At 48.1% G+C, this 19,421-nt stretch overlaps 1 protein-coding gene across 10 annotated transcripts in view; it reads right to left on the bottom strand.

Moving 5' to 3' along the window:
• Nucleotides 1-6,119: 6,119 nt before the first annotated feature.
• The window catches only part of PECAM1 (platelet and endothelial cell adhesion molecule 1), a 71,645-nt gene continuing 58,343 nt past the window's right edge, over nt 6,120-19,421 (bottom strand). For all 10 annotated transcript variants that reach the window (XM_025890311.2, XM_025890314.2, XM_025890316.2 and 7 more), the window contains 2 exons: nt 11,696-11,718; nt 6,120-7,146 (listed from right to left, as the gene is read on the bottom strand). In XM_025890311.2, coding sequence (XP_025746096.1) covers nt 7,117-7,146; nt 11,696-11,718 — 53 coding nt within the window. In that variant the 3' untranslated portion in view covers nt 6,120-7,116. The remainder of the gene's footprint in view (nt 7,147-11,695; nt 11,719-19,421) is intronic.

Here is a 19,421-nt window from a genome sequence, read left to right as displayed (position 1 = left end):
GCTGGACAAGCACGTCACCTCAAGATGGCATTGGGAACTCAGACAAACTCGGAGATGAATACAGTAGACCAATAGCTCCCAACCTGTTCAGGTGTAAGGACTCTTCTTTAACACAAAAAAGTTTGGGGACGCCTGGGTGGCTCAGTTGGTTAAGCGACTGCCTTCGGCTCAGGTCATGATCCTGGAGTCCCGGGATTGAGTCCCACATCGGGCTCCCTGCTCAGCAGGGAGACTGCTTCTCCCTCTGACCCTCCCCCATCTCATGTGCACTCTCTCTCACTCATTCTCTCTCTCTCAAATAAATAAAATCTTAAAAAAAAAGTTTGCAAAAGCTCCCACATGAGTTTAATTGACTTTTTAGTGTTTGTAGGTTGATATAAATATGTCCCTATGCATTTGAGGACCTTTTGCAATGACTCCGAAGCTCTCCAGATCTGAGGATCCACTTCTTGAGTAGACACTAACACTGGAAAGGGATAATTACTGTGAACATTCGACATTTTAGCATTTTCCCCCTAAAAAGCGTGACTGAAAAGCATTACTTCTCTAAGCAAAGTATCACAAGTACCAGAGACCATGTCTGTCTGATGCATCTTTTTGCCTTTCCTAGGACCCAGTCCCAGGATCCTTCAAAGTCCCAACAGTGAGAGGTTTTCTTGTGCTGCAGATTCTGGCATGAACAGGCCGAGCCCTGAGAAGGAGAGTGTTAGTTGTACCAGAAACTAATGGAATAGTTTCTGGCACTAAACCAGGTCTTCCTGTGCCAAGAGGTTCCAGGAAAACTAGCACATCCCAGGATCAGGAGGAAGTAAGGAAGCAACTGGGGACTTTTTCCTAATGAATCCAATAAACCTTTGGAAAAATAATCCACCAATGGTTCAAATATAGACAGAAACCAAAAACAACTTTGCAGGCTTTTGGAGGCATTTTTTTTCCTAAAGAGAGAGAAAAATAGAAACTATTCCATGCATTGACTCTCAAAATAAATGAGAATATAAAACTCATCTATAAATATAAGAAATATATGAAAGGGGCACCTGGGTGGCTCAGTTGGTTAAGCATCTGACTCTTGCTCTCAGCTCAGGTCTTGATCTCAGGGTCATGAGTTCAAGCCCCACATCAGGCTCCACACCCAGTATGGAAAAAAAATATATATATATATATAAAATTAAAAATAGAAATTCCACTAATGGATATTTACCCAAAGAAAACAAAAACACTAATTTGAAAAGATACATGCACCCTTATGTTTATTGCAGCAATTGTTTATTTGCAATAGGCAAGATATGGAAACAACCCAAGTGTCCATCAATAGAAGAATGGATAAAGAAGCTGTGTTATATATCAACAGTAGAACATTATTCAGCCTTAAAAAATGAGATCTTGCCATTTGCAACAATATGGATGGGCCTAGGGGATATTATGCTGAGCAAAATAAGTCAGACAAAGACAAATACCATATGATTTCACTTATATGTGGAATCCAAAAAACAAAACAAACAAAGCAGAAACAGACCCATAAATAGAGAGAACAAACTGATGGTTGCCAGGGGGCAAAAGGGTGGGGGGAGGGGCAAAATGAGTGAAGGGGAGTGGGAGGCACGGGCTTAGAGTTATGGAATGAATAAGTCACGGGGATGAAAGGCACAACATAGGGAATTTAGTCAATGATAATAGTGTTGTATGGTGACAGATGGTGGCTTCCCTTGCTGTGAGCACAGCATAATATACAGAATTGTTCAATCACTATGTTGTACACCTGAAACTAATGTAATACTGTGTGTCAGCTTACTTCAGTTTTTTTTTTTAAAGGAAAACTTTCACAGTGAAATAAAGGAATAAGAAAGGAAAAAAAAAAGAAATATATGAACTTCAATTCTGTATTATGGCCAAGTAATCGCAGATGAGGGAGAAAGGAAAAAATGAAATGGAGGGGGAAAAGGAAAGAAGAGGCAGGGAAAGGATGAGAGAGGAGAGAGAGGACATGAAGAAGGTTAGAGACAGAAATACAGTGATAATTTCAGAGGTGGAGACACCAAACACAAGAGAGCAAAGCACAGTGAGCAAACACCAGACTGAGATGGCTCCGAAGATTATGTTGTTTTCAGGTAAATCACTGGTGCCATACCTTTCTATTTATAGGAGCATCTTAGAAACATGGAAAGTCAGACCTGCAAGGATTTGAGCTTATCTTGTCTAATCCCTTCTGTACTGGGTTGAATAATGTCTCCCCGAAATTCATGCCTACCTATGGGAACCTCAGAATGTGAGTTTCTTTGGAAATAGTAAATATTGGGTCCTACTGGATTATGATGGGCTCTCAACTCAGTGACTGGTGTCTTTATGAGAAGGCCATGTGAAGACACAGACACAGATACATATGGAAAAATGCCTCATGTGACAGAGGCAGGGATTAGTGATGTAGCTGCAAGCCAAGGGTCACCATCCATTACCAACAACCACCAAAAGCTAGAAGAGGCAAGGAAGGAGTCTTCCCTAGAGCCTTTGGAGGGAGTATGTGGACAACTTGACTGGGGACTTCTGGCCTCCAGAGCAGTGGGAGAATAATTTTTTCTTATTTGAAGTCAGAGTTTGTGGTAATTTGCCATGGGAGCCCTAGAAAATGAATATACCTTCTTTTGTAGGCAAAGAACCCGAAGATGTGTGACATCTCCAAGGTCACAGAGTCAACTGGTAGCTAATCTCCTATTGCAACTTGCCTTTTCCTTCATCCTCTGGAAACATGGGAAATCATTTTTCTCTTCTATTCTCAAAGTTCATGTTGAAATACAAATTTTTTCCCATTGAATTTTAAAATCTGTATGAAGGGACAATTCAGGCTTTAGAAATACGGACTATTAAGTTTTTAAATTAATTTACTGCCTATTTCTTTGCTTTACCAAAATAGTCTAGGGCGCCTGGGTGGCTCAGTTGGTTAAGCGACTGCCTTCGGCTCAGGTCATGATCCTGGAGTCCCGGGATCGAGTCCCACATCGGGCTTCCTGCTCAGCAGGGAGTCTGCTTCTCTCTCTGACCCTCTTCCCTCTCGTGCTCTCTACTCTCTCATTCTCTCTTTCTCTCAAATAAATAAATAAAATTTTAAACAAAATTAAAAAAACCCAAAATAGTCTAATACCTCATTACTTCTGAGAGATGAGGGCTGTCTCTTTCTAACACAGAAATCACCATTTATTTCTTTATTTTGAGCAATTACCTCAAGGTGAGCTAAGTTCCTCTGGGGATATTGGACCTAAAACTGCCCACAAAGTAGACTCATGAGAAGAAATGGGTTAACCACTCTTTTGGTTTGGTTTTCTTTCTTCCTTTTTTTTTTTTTTAAGATTTTTTATTTATTCATTTGAAAGAGAGAGCAAGAGCACAAGCAGGGGGGAGGGTCAGAGGGAGAGGGAGGGGAGTCCGACAAGGGTCTCCATCCCAGGACCCTGGGATCATGACCTGAGCCAGAGGCAGACGCTTAACTGACTGAGCCACCCAGGCGCCCCTCTTTTGGGGTTTTTAACAGACATCAAATCATATGGAGCGTACACAAGTTTTTAATTATTTTGTAGTTCTTAACTTGGACCTTGTCTCTGAGAAACTGATAAAAGCTAAGACTCTCTTCCAGAAAATTGCGTACTCTCACAACTTTTTGCCTCTACTCTCGGGGTGTTCACAGCCGCAATATCCTACCCACCCCCACCCTGTGGGCCCCAGCTGTGGAGACTATCCTCAAAGAGCTGGGCTTCCATTTCCCTGCAGTTCACCTTTTCATTTGAGCCACACAGTGGTGAGCAAGGGCAGAATTCGGTCTATGGCGGAGATTTTGTCTTCAACATGCTAATGACACGCATGGAGAGTCTTAAAAAACAACTGTGCTCAGGAGCTGAGTTCTGGCTGAGCAACTTTCAGAAAGCTTCTCCTGAAGACTCTCAAAGATTGAGTCAGGCCAGTGCGGTGCCCAGCAGAAATTTCAGAGGACAATGGGGGCTGTGTGAAGAGGACTGACTGATCCTTGGGCGGGAAGGGACCTGGGGCCAATAGGCTGTCTTCCTGCTATTCCTTGACGACACCATCCTCTCCCTTGCCTCGGGGCCTTAGCACACTTGCCCCCTTAGTCAGCCATGCCCACCCCGCCTCTTCCACCCAGTACCCTCTCTACCTGTCCTCAGGTCTTTGGTTAGACCCAACGTCCTCTTGGACACTTTGATTCCCCAGCCAGAGTTAGGAGCCCTTTCTCGGTGCCCTCATTGGCTCTTATTCTTCATTCTTCCATTGCTGTCTTTGTCCCACCTGTTGACAATGGTGTTCTCCTCTTCTGTATCTCTACTGGATTGTATGTTCCAGGAAGAGCAGGAGCCAAGTGATTCTTATAATCTGGCCTATTTCCAACAGTGTTGGGAAAACAGAGCATGACGGAGACAAAATAAATGAATAACTGGCTGGTTCAGGGCAGGCATTGCTGGCATTTTCGACTTGGATCACTCTTTGCGATGGCAGACCGTCCTGCGCATTGTAGGACATTCAGCCGCATCCCTGGCTTCTCCCCACCGGGTGCCAGCAGCACCCCCACCCAGTTGTGACAACTAAAAATGTCTCCGGACACTGCCCAGCGACCCTGGGAGGCAAAATCTCCCTGGTAGAAAACCACTGCTTTGATGGATGCTGACCTTGGAGTCACCTCGCCCAGCTTGCATCTACGTCGGGGGTGAGAATACAGTTGATCAGTTAATGCTGATGGGGTGCTCAGTGTATGCTCCTGAAATGGGGGGCTGGCCTCTTGAGGATCCTCTGAAGAGGGGGAAAAATTCCACGTGTTTGCAAAGGAGTGCTAAGTCCTTTAATGACCTATTACAATGTGAGGACACGAGAGGGAGCTCTGACCGCCGAGGAAAACCAACCTCTTTCTGGAAAGGGTGACTGAGGCTTTTAGTGAGGATCTGTGGCTTAGATGCTTGGTTATGCCATCAGGTTAGGAGAGCTGAACCAAGATCTTGGACTCAGGTTTTAGCTACTGAATCTACTATGAAAGATCCGTGTATGTGTGTGTGTGTGGTTTCCCTCTCAGAAATATAGGTAAGAGGTGAAAAACAATTAAAAACCCACTTATGCTCCATAAAGAAGTCATAAGCAATAGGCAGAGGATCATCCCAGCTTCCAGGGCGATGGCTCTGGTGACAGCAGGGACTGAGGAGTTGACATGGTGGCCCTGGGCTTTTCCTGGATCATCAACACTATCAGACCTGAAGTTCATTACAGACCATCTCATCCTTTTGCCTCCAACCTGAGTCCATGGCCCTGGAACCCGGGAAATTACATGACATTTTTGTGATACAACTTTGTGTGTGTGTACATGCATGTGTGCGTTGAGTCCATAGCTTTCATCTTATTTTCAAAGGAGTCTAAACCCTCCGACTGTTAAGAACCATTATTCCAATCTCCTCATTGTGGCGATGAAGAACCTGAAGCTCAGAGGTTAAAAGGCTCCTTCACATTCCTGCAGCTGCCACGTGGCAGAGACAGGACACACATTCCATGGCTCCCTCTGCCTTCAGGCCCAGTAGTGGGGTACTCTGATGGGGACCCGGCCTGTGGGGCAGTGAGATCTGGTCTGAGGCCACTGAGGCTGGCTTAGAGGGGTAGGAGGGTGCTTTGCCAGTAGGGTTACCAGGTAAAATATGAGATGCCTAGTTAAATCTGAATCTCAGATACATGAATACTTTACTGTGTTAAGTACATCCCACATGTTACATGGGATATACTTACACTCAAAATACACTGTTTACCTGAAATTCAAATTTAACTGAACATTCTGAATGTTTTGGGCTTTTGTTGTTTTTGCTCAACTTGGCAACCCCAACTGCCAGGGACAGCGTGGCAGGCTTTGGCTCGGGAAGCAAACACGGAAGCACCAGCCAATGGGTATTAATGACTCAATGACTGACACTCGGACTACCTCTGGCCCTGCCTTCAACGGAGGCCAGAGGCCCTGGGCCCGTGGGAGACAACCAGCTGATAAGACCTGCTTGGTGCTTTGCGACTTCAGAAGGCCTGGAGTCCTCGAGCACTACAGATATCCTATAGGCGTGCAGCCTCTTAGAAGGTAACATTTCACAGGTCCGTGAAGAGTAAAGATCAAATTTATTTAATACAAAACCTTGCAGCTGTGTCACTGAGGTGGCTGGGGGAAATGGGTTCAGTTAGGTCTGCTCCCTAGTGAAATCCCACTGCAAAATGGCCACAGCTACTTGTCCACCCACTCAAGACACCGTCAGAAATATCTTAAGACTTCAGGAGACCATTTCTTTAGCAAGGAATAAATAAAAAAAAAATTAGTAAGAAAAATATGCATTTCGTTTTTCTATTAAAAACAGTATCTGCTGTAGGCCAACATCTTCCTGTCTTGCGGCCTTCAGCATGGTAGAGGAAAAGAAAGAAAGGGTATAGAAGATCAGCTTAAGAACATCTGTGCTCCGTCCAATGTCATTTTCTATTTTGTGCATTGCCCGGAATGAACCTTAGCTTCAAGTTGGCATCTCAAAGTGCTCGCTCCCAGGCAGCTTTGGTTTCGTGTTTGTGGCAGGCGAGGTCACGGAGGGAACAGGGTGCAGCTGTCTGGTCAGTGCTGTGTACCTTCCAAGGAACAGGGACTACCCAGAACCACAGGCTTTTGAAGGACCAAAGGCAAAGAGAAAAATTAGCCCCTAAGCCAGGCCATTCACTGGAAGTGATTGACTACAAAATAAAAATGGTTTCTGTATGTGAAGATACTTGGAAAAGTTCTTCATCTCCGTACAAGATAAAATATTCAAGTTTCAAAATATCCCAATGGCCTGTTGACCCTGAACCTCCTTCTGCGGCTCTCCACTCCTGAGGATGCTCCAACTTGGTGGGGGGAGGGCGGGTGGGAATTCCCCAGCCCCTCTGTATCTCTCTATGCCCCACATCAAGGTCGTAAGATGGATGAAGAACTGGTGACATGGCCTGAGGAACTGCTATGTTCAGTGGGAGCAGGGCAGGTTCATAAATAAGTGCACAGAGCTCTTGGAATACAGGAATCATCTGCTCTTCTTGGAATGTTGGATGTCCCCCGGGGGAGGAGTGTCTGCATCCACAGCCTTAAGTTCCATCAAGGGAACCTTCCGTTCTCTGTAGAGACAAGAAGGAAGACAAGCTACGGTCACACCCTTCAGGACTGAAGACAGGCCTGGTGGAAAGATATGCAGAACTGCAGAGAGCCCTTCAAAAAGGAAACCCAAAGCAGTGATGTCTTCAGCTGGGACCTCCACCCTGTGGGGCCGGCTCCTGGCCACACTTGCTGTTCCCTTCTGCCCTTCTGTCCACACCAGCTCTGCTCCCTGGAGGCATGGCACACATCTGAACAACCACCGATCCATCAAGCACCCACCATACACCTGGGGCTGTGGCCCGGGTAGGGGGTCCCCTTACCCACGGAGCAAGACAAGGACAGTTAAGAGAGACCTGGCTTCTTGTTCCAGGTCTGCCTCTCCCATGAGATGAAACTTCTCTAGGTCTGTTTTTTAACTGCAAAGTCGAAGGGCTTCAACGCGGATAAACGCTGAAGACACTACACTATTAAGGGAAAGAAGCCAGACACCGAAGGAACAAATTTTGTGTGATTCCACTTACATGAGGTACCCAGAGTCGCCAAACTGACAGAGACAGAGGGGAAAACTCTAGTTTTCAGGGGAAGTGGGTTAGTGTTGAATGGGTAGACTCTTGGTTTGGAAGGATGAAAAAGTTCTGTGGGTGGGTGGTGGTAGCTTCTGCACGGCCATGCGAAGGTACTTCATATCACTGAACTGGACACTTAAAAATGGTTAAAGTGGCCAATTTTGTTGTGTATATTTTGCACAATAAAGTAAAAAAAAAAGATTCCACCTGCCATCTTGTTGTGTTCTCTAACTGCTTTGTATGGTATTTTTGATACCTACACATCCACCAGGGACTGGACCCCCCTCTGACCCAAACACTGTTATTTCTACTGAGGATGCATGAATTTTATATTATATCCACGTGGAAGAGTTCCCAACAATCTCTACGAGTTCCCCGGGGACTCACAGAAGGTGTCATGGAGCCAGCCTCCAAGGTGGGGCAGATTTGGACGAACAGATGAAGCAAGCGTGTGAAGAGTGGAGCAGATGGGAAATGCTAGCGTAGAGGGGCCCTGGGCAGGTGGCAAATGAGTCCCTGACTCTGGCCTCTCTGTGAGCACAGGGCACCCTGCCACAGGAGGACTTCAAGGAGGCCAGCGTGGGGGCAGCTGTGGGGATTAGCCAGGGTCCTGGGAGGCCCGTGGCCAGGCTGGTGGGCTCCTTGGTCGGGGGGGGGCGCTTAGGTCGAGTCCCTGTTTTGTTTTGGCCCTGCCACGTCTGAGGAGCCTCTCAGAACAGGATGTAGGTCCAAAGGGCTCCAGCTGGTAGGCCCAGGCTCTGCCTCCTCCTTTGCCAGCAGAGACCCTGGCAAGCGGGCCAAGAGAGCAGTGTTGGCTCCAGGAGGCTGGAGGCCTGCCAGCCCTGGCAGCTCCCTTCACTTCATTTCTTCCGCTTTGCCCAGAGGGGTGACCCTGGTGTCCAGCCTTCCTGCAGGCCCCAGACCAAGTCCCTCCCTAGACGCCTCCGTTCTCCTTTGCCAGGCGAGGCGAGGACTGCGGATGGAAAGGGCTGGGCCACCAGCAACCGGACCTTGAAGTAAAGGTTAACATGCTCACATCCAAGACCTGTCCTTCCCGGTGCTTCAATCAGAGGCCAGCTGTCAGCCACCCAAGTACGGCCATGAAATTGCCCTGCTTCTGGCCAGGACATGCTGTGGACGCTCTCAAAGATCATCTAGCTTCTAACACTCCTGGGATTTCTACTTCCTGCTTCTAGAATGTGCCCCTTATAGAGCGCTTCCAATAAACCAAGTCTGTGCTAGATCCTCATTTAATCCTTGCAACACCCAGGTTGGGGGGGTTGGTTATTACCTCCATTTTACAGATGAAACAAACCAAGGCTTTGAGAGGTTAGGAAATCTGCCCAAAGTGACATGGCTAGCGAATAGCTCATCAGGGAAAGGTTAGGTTTGGGGGCTTGGGGGGGTCTCTGGTTCCTAAGTCAAAGCCTGGCTTTGGTTGAATCCTGTGAAGAGGCATTTCAGGGCTAAGTGATAGAAATCCCCCCTCCATATCTCATACTGCCAGAGTGATGAAAAGGACTTTACAAAAGAGATAACCAAGCCGCATTTATATGGTAGTTTACAAATTACTTTGCACACGTGTTTCTCATTTTACCCTTAAGACCCTTCTAATGGGTGGCTGGTAGTGTTTCTTGTTGGTCTCACCATCAGCGTTCTACAGGTTGGGAAGCTTAGTTTGAGGACAGGATCACCCCAAAGACAGCTGGAGGGCCAGCGCCCATAGTCCAGTTCCCACCGCGGCCCAGGGGCCGGCTGGCTCCCCAGAGGGAAGGAGGTCAGCTGTGACTGGGGGCCGCCTTTTTGCAATAAGAAGGCAAGGCTGTCTGCAAGATCCCGAGCCCAAGGAAGGTCCAGATTCACCCCCTTTCATTTAAGTACAAGGTGTTCTCTTTTGCGTTATCTGTCTGCCTGGGCCACAAACACAATTTATAAACAAGGCAAAAATGGCAGAGGAAAAATGAAGTCAGAATGTGCCATTGAAGCAAGTCAAACAATACTAAATTAGTATTTGGCTAAGTGGCTATCTCATTGTTAAGATATTTCCTCCAATGTGTTTTCAGAAGCAACGGCCATTAAACAACTGGGAATGATCGCCAGGTTTGATTTCAGGAAGGAAATCCCCTCCCATTTCCCTGCTGGGCAATTGAATTAATTTTCTCCTGACCCTCACCAGCTGATTATTAGCAAAACTATACCTGCCGCTTTTATAAACAAAATGCATTTGCTTAAAGATTCAAAATCTCTCTCCCAAGGGCTGGGCACCCCAGAGCTCCCGCCAAAAGGCTTTATTATCTGGGAGAGTAGGTCCAGTTGTGGGTGAGCTCTCAGGAGCATCCTGGGAGCAGACTTCTGGACCCACGGGCCAACTTCTGGGGAAAAGGAAAGTTCTATCTGTCCCAGAGCTCAGAGCCTTTGTCCAGAGAGACCGTTTGGATTGAAGACAAAGTAAATAAGTCAGTCCTGCAGGTCCAGCAGACCTGCCTTGTGTGGACACAGCTCTGTTTATTGTAGCTGAAGAGCATCTCTTTATCTGGGTCACACACTGCCTGTGGAGCAAAGTTCTTACTTTCCACTTTCTCAAGGCTGTGATGGCTGGAATGGTGATGTCACTTCTTCAAGGGAGTCTTGTGTCGTGGACTGGCCAGGGAGTCTGGGGACGTAGGTTCTAGTCCTGGCTCTGCTATGACCTAGCTTGGTGACCCTGGCCAGGCTCTTCTGCTCATTCAGCCTTTAGTTTTCTCACCTATAAATTGGGCCCCCTGCCCTTCCAATGCAAGTCTCTGGTTTCAGGAGTCTGGGTGGGTTTAGGCTAGAAAAAGACATTCATTTCATTCCCCTTTTCCTCAAATTGATAGCTTTCCTCCATAAAAAGAATGTCAGTGGTTTCCTGCCAGCAAAGGCGTAATGAGTTCCCTATTTTATAAGAATTCAGACTCCAGCAAAACAAAGGAAGCCAGGGGCCCCATTGGAAGGGCTACCAGCAATTTTGCAGAGAGTTCTTCCCAGACCTTAAAGAAGCAGTTCCTCATTTCTCAAGGTACTAGCTGCCCAGTTAGTTAACCCCTGCATTGCTGGGTAGTTCGTACAGAGGTCGGGAGTGGGAAGACAGGAGGAGACAGGTCTTGGCAAAATCTGAACCTGGACCTCTACATTTTTGAAAAAAACATATCCCTCTGCCAAGTAGCAGCTTCATAAATCCTCAATTTCCTACAGAGTGAAACCTCGTTAACAAGGCATTGGAGTCCTTTGCGTGCAAGCCCTAACCGACCTCTTCCTAGCACTTGTCCCCCACACCCTTTCTGCTCCCATTCTGAGCTGCTTGGCCTGCTGTGGTCAGACTCATTCCTCACGGCCCATCCCAGAGACGCCTTCCTTGGAAAGGAGACCACCAACCAGGCCAGTCTCTCTTCCGCATTTCCATAGTGTCCCGTGAGTTATGATCATCTTGCTCTCTCATCAGTGTTAACTCATCTAATTCCCTCATTGGGTCAAGGACCTTGACAGCAGAGGGCCTGGTGTATTGGGGTGATGGCGTAGGCTCTCAGTGTTCAAAGTTTCAGTGAGCTGTTGGATCTCCCCTCCTCAAGCATACTCTCCCCCACCACCCCCCATTCTGCCTCACTTCCAAAGCCTGAACCTGGACTAGGAGGAAATGTGCGCTTTGCTCGTGGGGAGCTAAGTGCCCTAGATTCCCAGTCCTATGGTGGTGGTGACAGTGGCGGTGGGGGGGGCGGGGTATCCCTTCACAGGAGGGCTGAAATGTAATGATGGAACAGTGGGAGAGAGTATTCGAAATCACAACAGGCCCAGAACACCCAGACAGCCTGATGACAAACCTCCACTGTCCTAGGCTAGTTCCGAGTTGCCTGGGGCTCCTGGTCTAAAACAGACAAGGCAGGTGTAGGGGTATAATTAGTGGGAAAGCAGGATCTGGGTGAGTTTGGAAATATTCCACTGTTAGGTGGACTATTTAAAAAATGTCAATGAAATGTGTACTTACAGAATATCTGTTTTCCATGAAATCTGCAAAACAAAGGACAAAATGGAGGTGAGAACACACAGAGAGTGCCTTAGGCGCCACCCCCCCCCATACACATCTCAGGAACTCCGTGGTAAAAGGAAGGGGTGCGGGGGATGCAGGAGACCTCTGAGCCACAGGCTCACCGGGTGCTCAGCTGGATGGCTCCTTTGCCCACAAGACAGCTTCCTCTGGACCCTGTAACCCCATGTGACAAGCATATAAAATCCTTGGCAGCTCATTGGACATTTAAAACAGTTTAAAGGGGCGCCTGGGTGGCTCAGATGGTTAAGCGTCTGCCTTCGGCTCAGGTCGTGATCCCAGGGTCCTGGGATCGAGCCCCGCATCGGGCTCCCTGCTTGGCGGGGAACCTGCTTCTCCCTCTCCCTCTACTGTTCCCCCTGCTTGTGCTCTCTCGCTCTATCAAATAAATAAAATCTTAAAAAAAAAAAAACAGTTTAAAGATTTTATTTTTTTTTTTAAGTAATCTCTACACCCATGGTGGGGCTTGAACATGACCCTGAGGTTAAGAGTCACACACTCCACTGAACCAGCCAGGGGCTCCTTAAAGAGGTTTTTTGTTTGTTTGTTTGTTTTTTAAATTAGTACATGTTATTTCAGGAAAAAAACCCTGAAAACTATGGAGAAGAAAAGTAGCAGATAAACATGATCTGTTTTACTAAAACTTCGAATATGCTGGTAAATACTGAAGGAACCCTAGGTTTATACATACTTGTAGTTTCTGCTTCTTTTTGGTAATAGAGCAATCACCAAAAAAATAAAATCTGGTGGGGGTGCCTAGGTGACTCAGTCAGTTCAAACCCTGCTGGAGCTTTTGTCTTGCAGTGATTTTCTGCTCTCAAGAGGCTTTTTTTCTGAGTTCTGATATACAATAGAGACCATTTTATAGCCTATCTTTTTTACATAACACGATTTTACAAATATTCTCCGGCGCCTTCTTAAACCTAACTGGTAGTAGCTGCGTAATTATTCAATAGATGTGCAATTGTTTACTTATCCAGTTCCTTACTTTAAAAATTTAGGTTCTTTCCAAGTTTTTGCTATTTTAAATAGTGCTGCTATATCCTCTTTGGCAATAAAGCTATTTCCATATTTCATACTAATCTGTCCACTCCCAGGAGTGGGATCAAGGGAGCAGAAGGTATAAACATCACCCACTGCTCTTGGGAAATATCGCCCAAGGGCCCAAGGGCTGTCTGGGATAGCACCGCCTCCCCCTTCCCCCGAAGAGCCTCAACACCGGCTTCTTGCCAGAGGGACTGGCTGCCCCTGCCAGGCTGCAGTGCTTTAGATGGGCCTGGCCAAATGTCAGGAAGATCAGAGGGAGGTGAAGGAAGGCCACCGAGAACAGAAGACGTTGTATTGAGGGTGCGCCGTCCCCACCTGTGTTAAGAGATGGTTTTTGCTACCACGGGCAAGAGAGGGCTGTGTTTTCCCTTTTGGAAAGGACCAGGCCCCCACTAATAGCAGTTTCTAAATGGGCAGGGGCCCACATGTTTGGGACTGATTCCCCAAACAACCCCTATGGACACAGACCCAAAGACAGAGAAACCATGGGGACTTCTTGTCTGGGGAAGGGAGATGTGGGTGTGGGGGATGGTTGCCATTCTTGAAGGTGGTGGCGGTAATGGCAGGAGGGCCATCACCCATGCCCTCCAAGTCCTCAGTGTTACTAGAGGGATGTGCTCCAAGGGGCCTCAGTTTCTGCTCAGCGGCCCAACCTCAAACCCAGTCCCTTCTGAGTTTGGGGAAGTCTCAGGGCCCACCTGTCACAACGGGAGTTACAACCCTTCTGTTTCTTTCTCTAATTTAAAAATATCCTGTTTCCAAAAGTCCACTTCCCCCCTCAAACCCTGTCTTATCACAGCTCTATTGTGCGTCCCCTTGAGAGGGAACAGGGCCAGAAGTTCCTAAGGGGCCCCTTTCTGTCCTGGCTGGGCCAGAGGCAGACGTCAACGGCCAAATGGATGAATCAGCCTGACCGCGAAGTCAAGCCATTGTGTAAACTTCCACGCATTGAGGTGAGGCCCGGGCAGCACTCCCACCTCCAACCCAAACCTGACCTGGAAGGACCTGAAGGACCCCATGCTTCCACTCCCCCAAAGCCCCAGGCGCTCTGCAATCAGACACAAGAAAGAAAGAGCCTCAGGCTCTGTTTCCTAAAGCAATATGAATATAAAATACTAAAACTTCGAATATGCTGGTAAGTACTGAAGGAAACCTAGGTTTATGCACACTTGTAGTTTCTGCTTCTTTTTGGTAATAGAGCAATCACCACAAAACTAAAATCTGGTGGGGGCACCTGGGTGGCTCAGTTGGTTAAGTTAAGCATCTGCCTTCAGCTCAGGTAGAGATCCTGGGGTCCTGGGATCGAGCCCCGTGTCAGGCTCCCTGCTCAGGGGGGAGCCTGCTTCTCCCTCTCCCCCTCCCCCTGTTTGCTCTCTCCCTCTCTCTCCTCTCAAATAAATAAAATCTTTATAAAAAAAATAGAATCTGGTGGGTAGTACCAGTTTTGTTTTTTTTTTTTTCAGAGTACTTCTCTACTCTCTTGGGTTCTGAAGTAGGAAACAGTCCCCTGGGGGCCGGGTTGGCAGTGCCCGCTGGCCTGGCTGGCTCTGGACCAAACAGGATGGGTGGGGACTGACCCCCAAGTGCTCTTCTCTCCCTCCCAGAGGGCTTACAACAGAGAGGCCCTCTGTTCTATGGTTCTTTCTTGATGACAGCTACTCTCAGTATATTAAATTTCTACCCCCTTTGGAAACATCTGGAACACCAGGAAAAGAGAGAACAGAAGGTGAAGGCTGAGTGAGTAGATACTCGGATGTGAAGGTATAGGTTAGTGTCTGACCCAAAAGGCATAGGTTAGTCCCTGGAGCAGGACTCGGCATCTCTTCCCAGGGCCTGGAGTTGTCAGGTGGGATGTGCTCAGGACACCTTTTGAGGTGGGCACGGGCATCTAGAGAGGAAAACTAGCTCTCCTGTTGGAAGACTCACAGGAGGTAAATTCCTATAAGCCAGGGTTTCTTAACACTGGCATTATTGACATTCTGGGCTGGATCATTCTTTTCTGAGTTTACTCATTGTTTTTTAGTAATCTCTACACCCATTGTGAGGCTTGAACTCATGACACTGAGGTCAAAAGTCTCATGCTCTCCCAACGGAGCAAGCCAGGCGCCCCTGGGCTGGATCCTTCTTTGGGGGTGCTGTCCCGTACGTTGTAAGACGTTTAGCAGTATTCCTGGCCTCCGTACATTAGACGCTATACTACCCCTTCTACCCCCTGCTCCCTGCCCAAATTATGACAACCAAAATGTCTCCTGCCTTGAGAACCAGTGCTCCAGCTGTGGAAATGTCATCCTAGACCTGAGTTCTTTCATAGGGAAGAACTTGACTGTGTTGCTGATTGTAGTAAACCACTTCGCTCTTCTGTTTTAAAATCCAGTGTAAATATACATTAATAGGTTTTGCTTTGGATGAGCTGCAAGCCACTTTATGAAGTACTTTTAGAACAAGCTGGAGCACTAGAAAATGTCAAGCACTGAATCAGAGTAAAGATACAAACTTTCCTGGTGAGCCAGGAGCTGCAGTTCACACAAGGCTCAGCCAGGCTGAGAGTGAAGTTGTGGAGAAAGCCAGAGGATGTCATGCCTTTATGGAGACGGTCCCCGCCCAGCTATAATGCCTCCCTTTTAGTTCCTGTCACTAGGAGAGCAAGGGGAACAAAAGAAAATCAAACCTTTCCCTGTAACCTGTATGGCTTGCTTTAAACACTCACTTCTTAGGACAACCTACATTACTGCTTAATAAAAGACATAAAAACAGACTTTGTTCCCGTTTCTGGAAAGCCAGATCATAAGCCATAACCAGAGCAACCGTTGCTGACTGGGATTTGCAAATCTGACCTTAGGCAAATCACTGAAAAAGGAATAAGTACTTTAAAAAAACCTCAAGTGCTAAGCTTGAAGATCTAAATTATGAGAAATTATCTGCGTGGTCTCTATTACCTAAGCCAGCTGATGGTTGCGTAGATGCAAAAGCTCTTTCTCAACCCCATGCTGGCTATTTTCCAGGGCTTGTTTTCCCTCCTCCTTAGGCTTCTCTCAATGTGGTCTCTTTCAGAAGTAAATTTCCTAGTACTGAGAACCCCTCTCCTTCTTTCCCTAATGTGTTGTAATGAATCACCTAATAGCTAGAAAGGGGAAAAGCTCCAAGATCAGGGGTTTTCTTGCCCGGACTGAATTAATGGCTGGGACAAGATGTTAGCTTAGCTCTCTGTCACCAAAATAGTAGGCTCCCAACAGAAGGGCAGACCTAACCACAGCCATGACCCAGGAGGGGACACTGAGTTGGAAGAGATGCCCCCTCACACCCATTCTATTGAACCCACCCGCCCACTACAGCGCTTAGCCCCCACCCCCAACACACCCTCCTGAGAACACTGAAGGCTCTGTAGCAGTTCCACGAGGGTGAGGGGCATTTTACTGAATATTAATGAGAAAAATTAACAACTGAGGGAGAAATGAGGGGCAGGAGCCAAGTCATACAACTGGACAAGGGCTGGGCTGAGACCCAACCCCAGGCCTCTATCTCCTGCTTAGGGTGTTCCCCTTAGGATTACAGTGCAAAGAACCGTCCAGGTGGACTCTAGCCAACACAAACACGGCAGAAGCACAGTGAGTTGGCCTCTGAGATTCATGACTTAATTCAGATTTGAGGGACAAGTCAGGCTTAGAAGCAAATACCTAGAGGGTCTTGGAGTCAAGGGTGAGTAAAGGGTTAGGATTGGCTCCAAGGGACCTAGGAAGTAACTCTTAGAAGTTACTTAGTACCAACACGTCCTGGGGAATGGTTCAGGATGAACCACAAAGCATAGACAAATGACTGTTACTTCCAACTGCCAGAACGAGACTCTCTGAATGTTCTAACTAGAAGGCAACTTAAGCATCTATTCAACCACTTCACCTGACATAAAAACACTGAGCTTAGTCACATTCACAGACACGCAAAGTAGGATGGTGGTGGCCAGGGGCTGGGGAGAGTCGGGAGTTACTGTTTACTGGGTATGAAGTTTCACTTTGGGAAGATGAAAAAGTTCTGGAGATGGATGGTGATGATGGTTGTACGACTATGTGAATGTATTTAATGCCACCGAAATGTACACTTAAAAGTGATTAAAGTGCCAAGTGTGATGTATATTTTGTCACAGCTAAAACGCAGGCGTGCGAGGAGCTTAGAGCTAAAGCCAAGCTTGCGAAGACCTGGCTCCTCCCCCAGCCTACAGATGCCCGCCACTCCTCACCCTCTCCCCAGGGCACTGGTCCTACCCAGAGCCCCACCCTGGGGCTGCTCCTTGGAGGCAGGCCTGCCCCATGCCCTTTAGCTTATCTAGAGGAGCAGTTTTCCTTTGTATCACTCAGGGGAAAAAAGGGGGTTTAAGAGCCAGAACTACGCCCTGTGAGCCATTTCCCAAAATAGCCAGCCCTGAAGTGCTGTTGGTGGGAAGGTGGTGAGGACTGAGAAATTAAGGTGGGAAGAATAAAAACCTAAGAAGGAAAGGTTAGAGAAGACTTAGCTCTGCACGCAGCCTGTTCACTGACCTGTCCAGAGACCCACCTCCCCAGGGCCTTTATTTTATTAGGTGTCACCCTTCTGCCCCCCGACGCCGGCCCCCCACATACACGCCCGCATGCATGTACCCGTGTTGGAGGATTCTCTCTGCTGGCCAACCCTGAGTGATCCTTCCAAGATTGCTAAGAATGAGAAAGACCCTACCTCTTCAAACAAGAAGCAGAACATAATTTGAGTGATATAATCAGAAGGGAACTCGGAAGCATCTAGAAGAGGCTTCTGTAAGTGTGGTCCCCAGACCAATAGCCTCACTTTGTGAGAGTTTGTGAGGAATGCAAATTAGCCTCACTCCAGACCTACTGAATCAGAAATTCAGGGGGGTAGTGCCACGCCATCTGTGTTTTAACAGACCTGGAGAACAATCCATCTAGATTCGGGCCCATGCCCCTCATCTCACAGAGGTGGTGACCAGGGTCCCAAGAAGTTCCACGACTCACCCAGGGTCACCCAGACCATACAGGCTATTACTCTTAATAGAGGTGACTCCTCTAAGGAAACCGATGATAATGGGAAGCCGAACAGAGAGCTGGAAAATGTAGCAGCATGCGGTCCATGGGTTCGGCAGCGTGGAGAGGAAACGTGAGGAGCACCACTCTGCAGCCAGGTCCCTGCCTCTTAATCCCTGCTCTGCCAACCACTGGCCCTGGGAGCGATCGGTGACAAGTTATTTAACCTCTGGGCGCATTTCCCCATCTGCAGAACAGGAATAGCAGTAGGGCCTCCATCCCCCCTAGGATGGTTCTGAGGACTGAGCACAGGAAAGGAAAGGAAAGAGAATTGACCCGAGGCTGGCAGCCTCGGTGGGGGGCGGGGGGGGGTGAGGGGGCTTACCCCCTGGGAAGCAGCAGCTGAGCAGGAAACGCTCCAAACAGCAGCTCCTGAGGTTTCCAGGACAGAGCCTCTTTACTGAGGGTCCAGCACAGACTTCCAAGGCAGCACTGTGGTTTTGGCTACAAGACCCAGGCTCTCTCTACCCCCCAAACTCTGGGCAGGAACGGGCTGCCAGGTCAGAGACCGGACGACAGAGGTGCCCAAGCCCCAGTGGACTCCTGATGGCCCAGGTGGGGCAGGGGGAGCGCCCTGGGGTGGGGGGAGTCGGGATATGGCTCTGGTCTCTGCCTGGGCTCAAGTTTCTCTGGCATCTTTCAGCGAAAAGGCCTGGGCTACTCACTGTAGGATAGAGATGCTCTGAGGACTGGTGCTAGGCGTACTTCGCACCATCTCCCCCCCTTTCTCATTTAATCTCAGCGGAAGAAACTGGAGTCTCAGAGGGGTTAGGCGTCTTGGTCAAAGTCACACAACTGCCAAGTGGCAGCACCGGGACTGGGGCTCAGGTGTCTGCCAGCAAAATAGATGCAATACCGTCCTGAATCCCTACAGGGTTGGGTCCTGTGGTCCATTCCCGCCTTAGGCCAGAGGGAGCCGTCGGGTTCCCACAGCGCGGGGACTGAGGATTCGGGCCTGGAGAACCAGCCCAGGGCCCTTGAGGGAGCCCATCTGAACAGCTGCCTTAAAGTAGATACAGGAAATCACAATACACCACCCACAAATATGCCACATTGGCACAGGATTATTTCGAGCTGGAGCCAAATGAGTCAACGGATGCAGAGAGCATCTACAAAAAAATTTATTGCTCTTGGTTAACTTGCTAAATAAGCCCCCAACTCTAACCACTCTGCAGTTTCTCATCACTTTGTTTTTCTCCTGTTAATCTCTCTTTTGTCAGTCTAATTTGCAGGGCGCCTAACACAGACCCTTCGGGATGCACACAGGATGTGGCCTTTTCCAGCTGGTAAAGGGTCTCCAGCAGCAGCCTCAGGCCACAGCAGACCCCAAGGCTTCCTGCGGGTCTCCTGTGTGGGGGATCCCTCTGGGGGGAATCCCTGCGGGCTCCACACACCATCAGCTTCCTTTCCCCGAAACCAAAGGCAGTGCAGTTCCCTGACCCATGATCAGGAGCGTGGAAATCCAGCTCCAGGGTGGGCCAGTTTGGGGACGTGCTTCCTGTGTGAACCTGGGCAAGTGTTTTAACCGCTCTATGCGTCAGTATCCTCATCTG

Source organism: Callorhinus ursinus, unplaced genomic scaffold, assembly GCF_003265705.2.
Source record: "Callorhinus ursinus isolate GAN/ISIS: 27379988/994484 unplaced genomic scaffold, GSC_fseal_2.0 scaffold50, whole genome shotgun sequence".
In the NCBI taxonomy this organism is placed as follows: Eukaryota; Metazoa; Chordata; class Mammalia; order Carnivora; family Otariidae; genus Callorhinus; species Callorhinus ursinus.
This window is presented reverse-complemented; position numbering and strand designations above follow the sequence as displayed.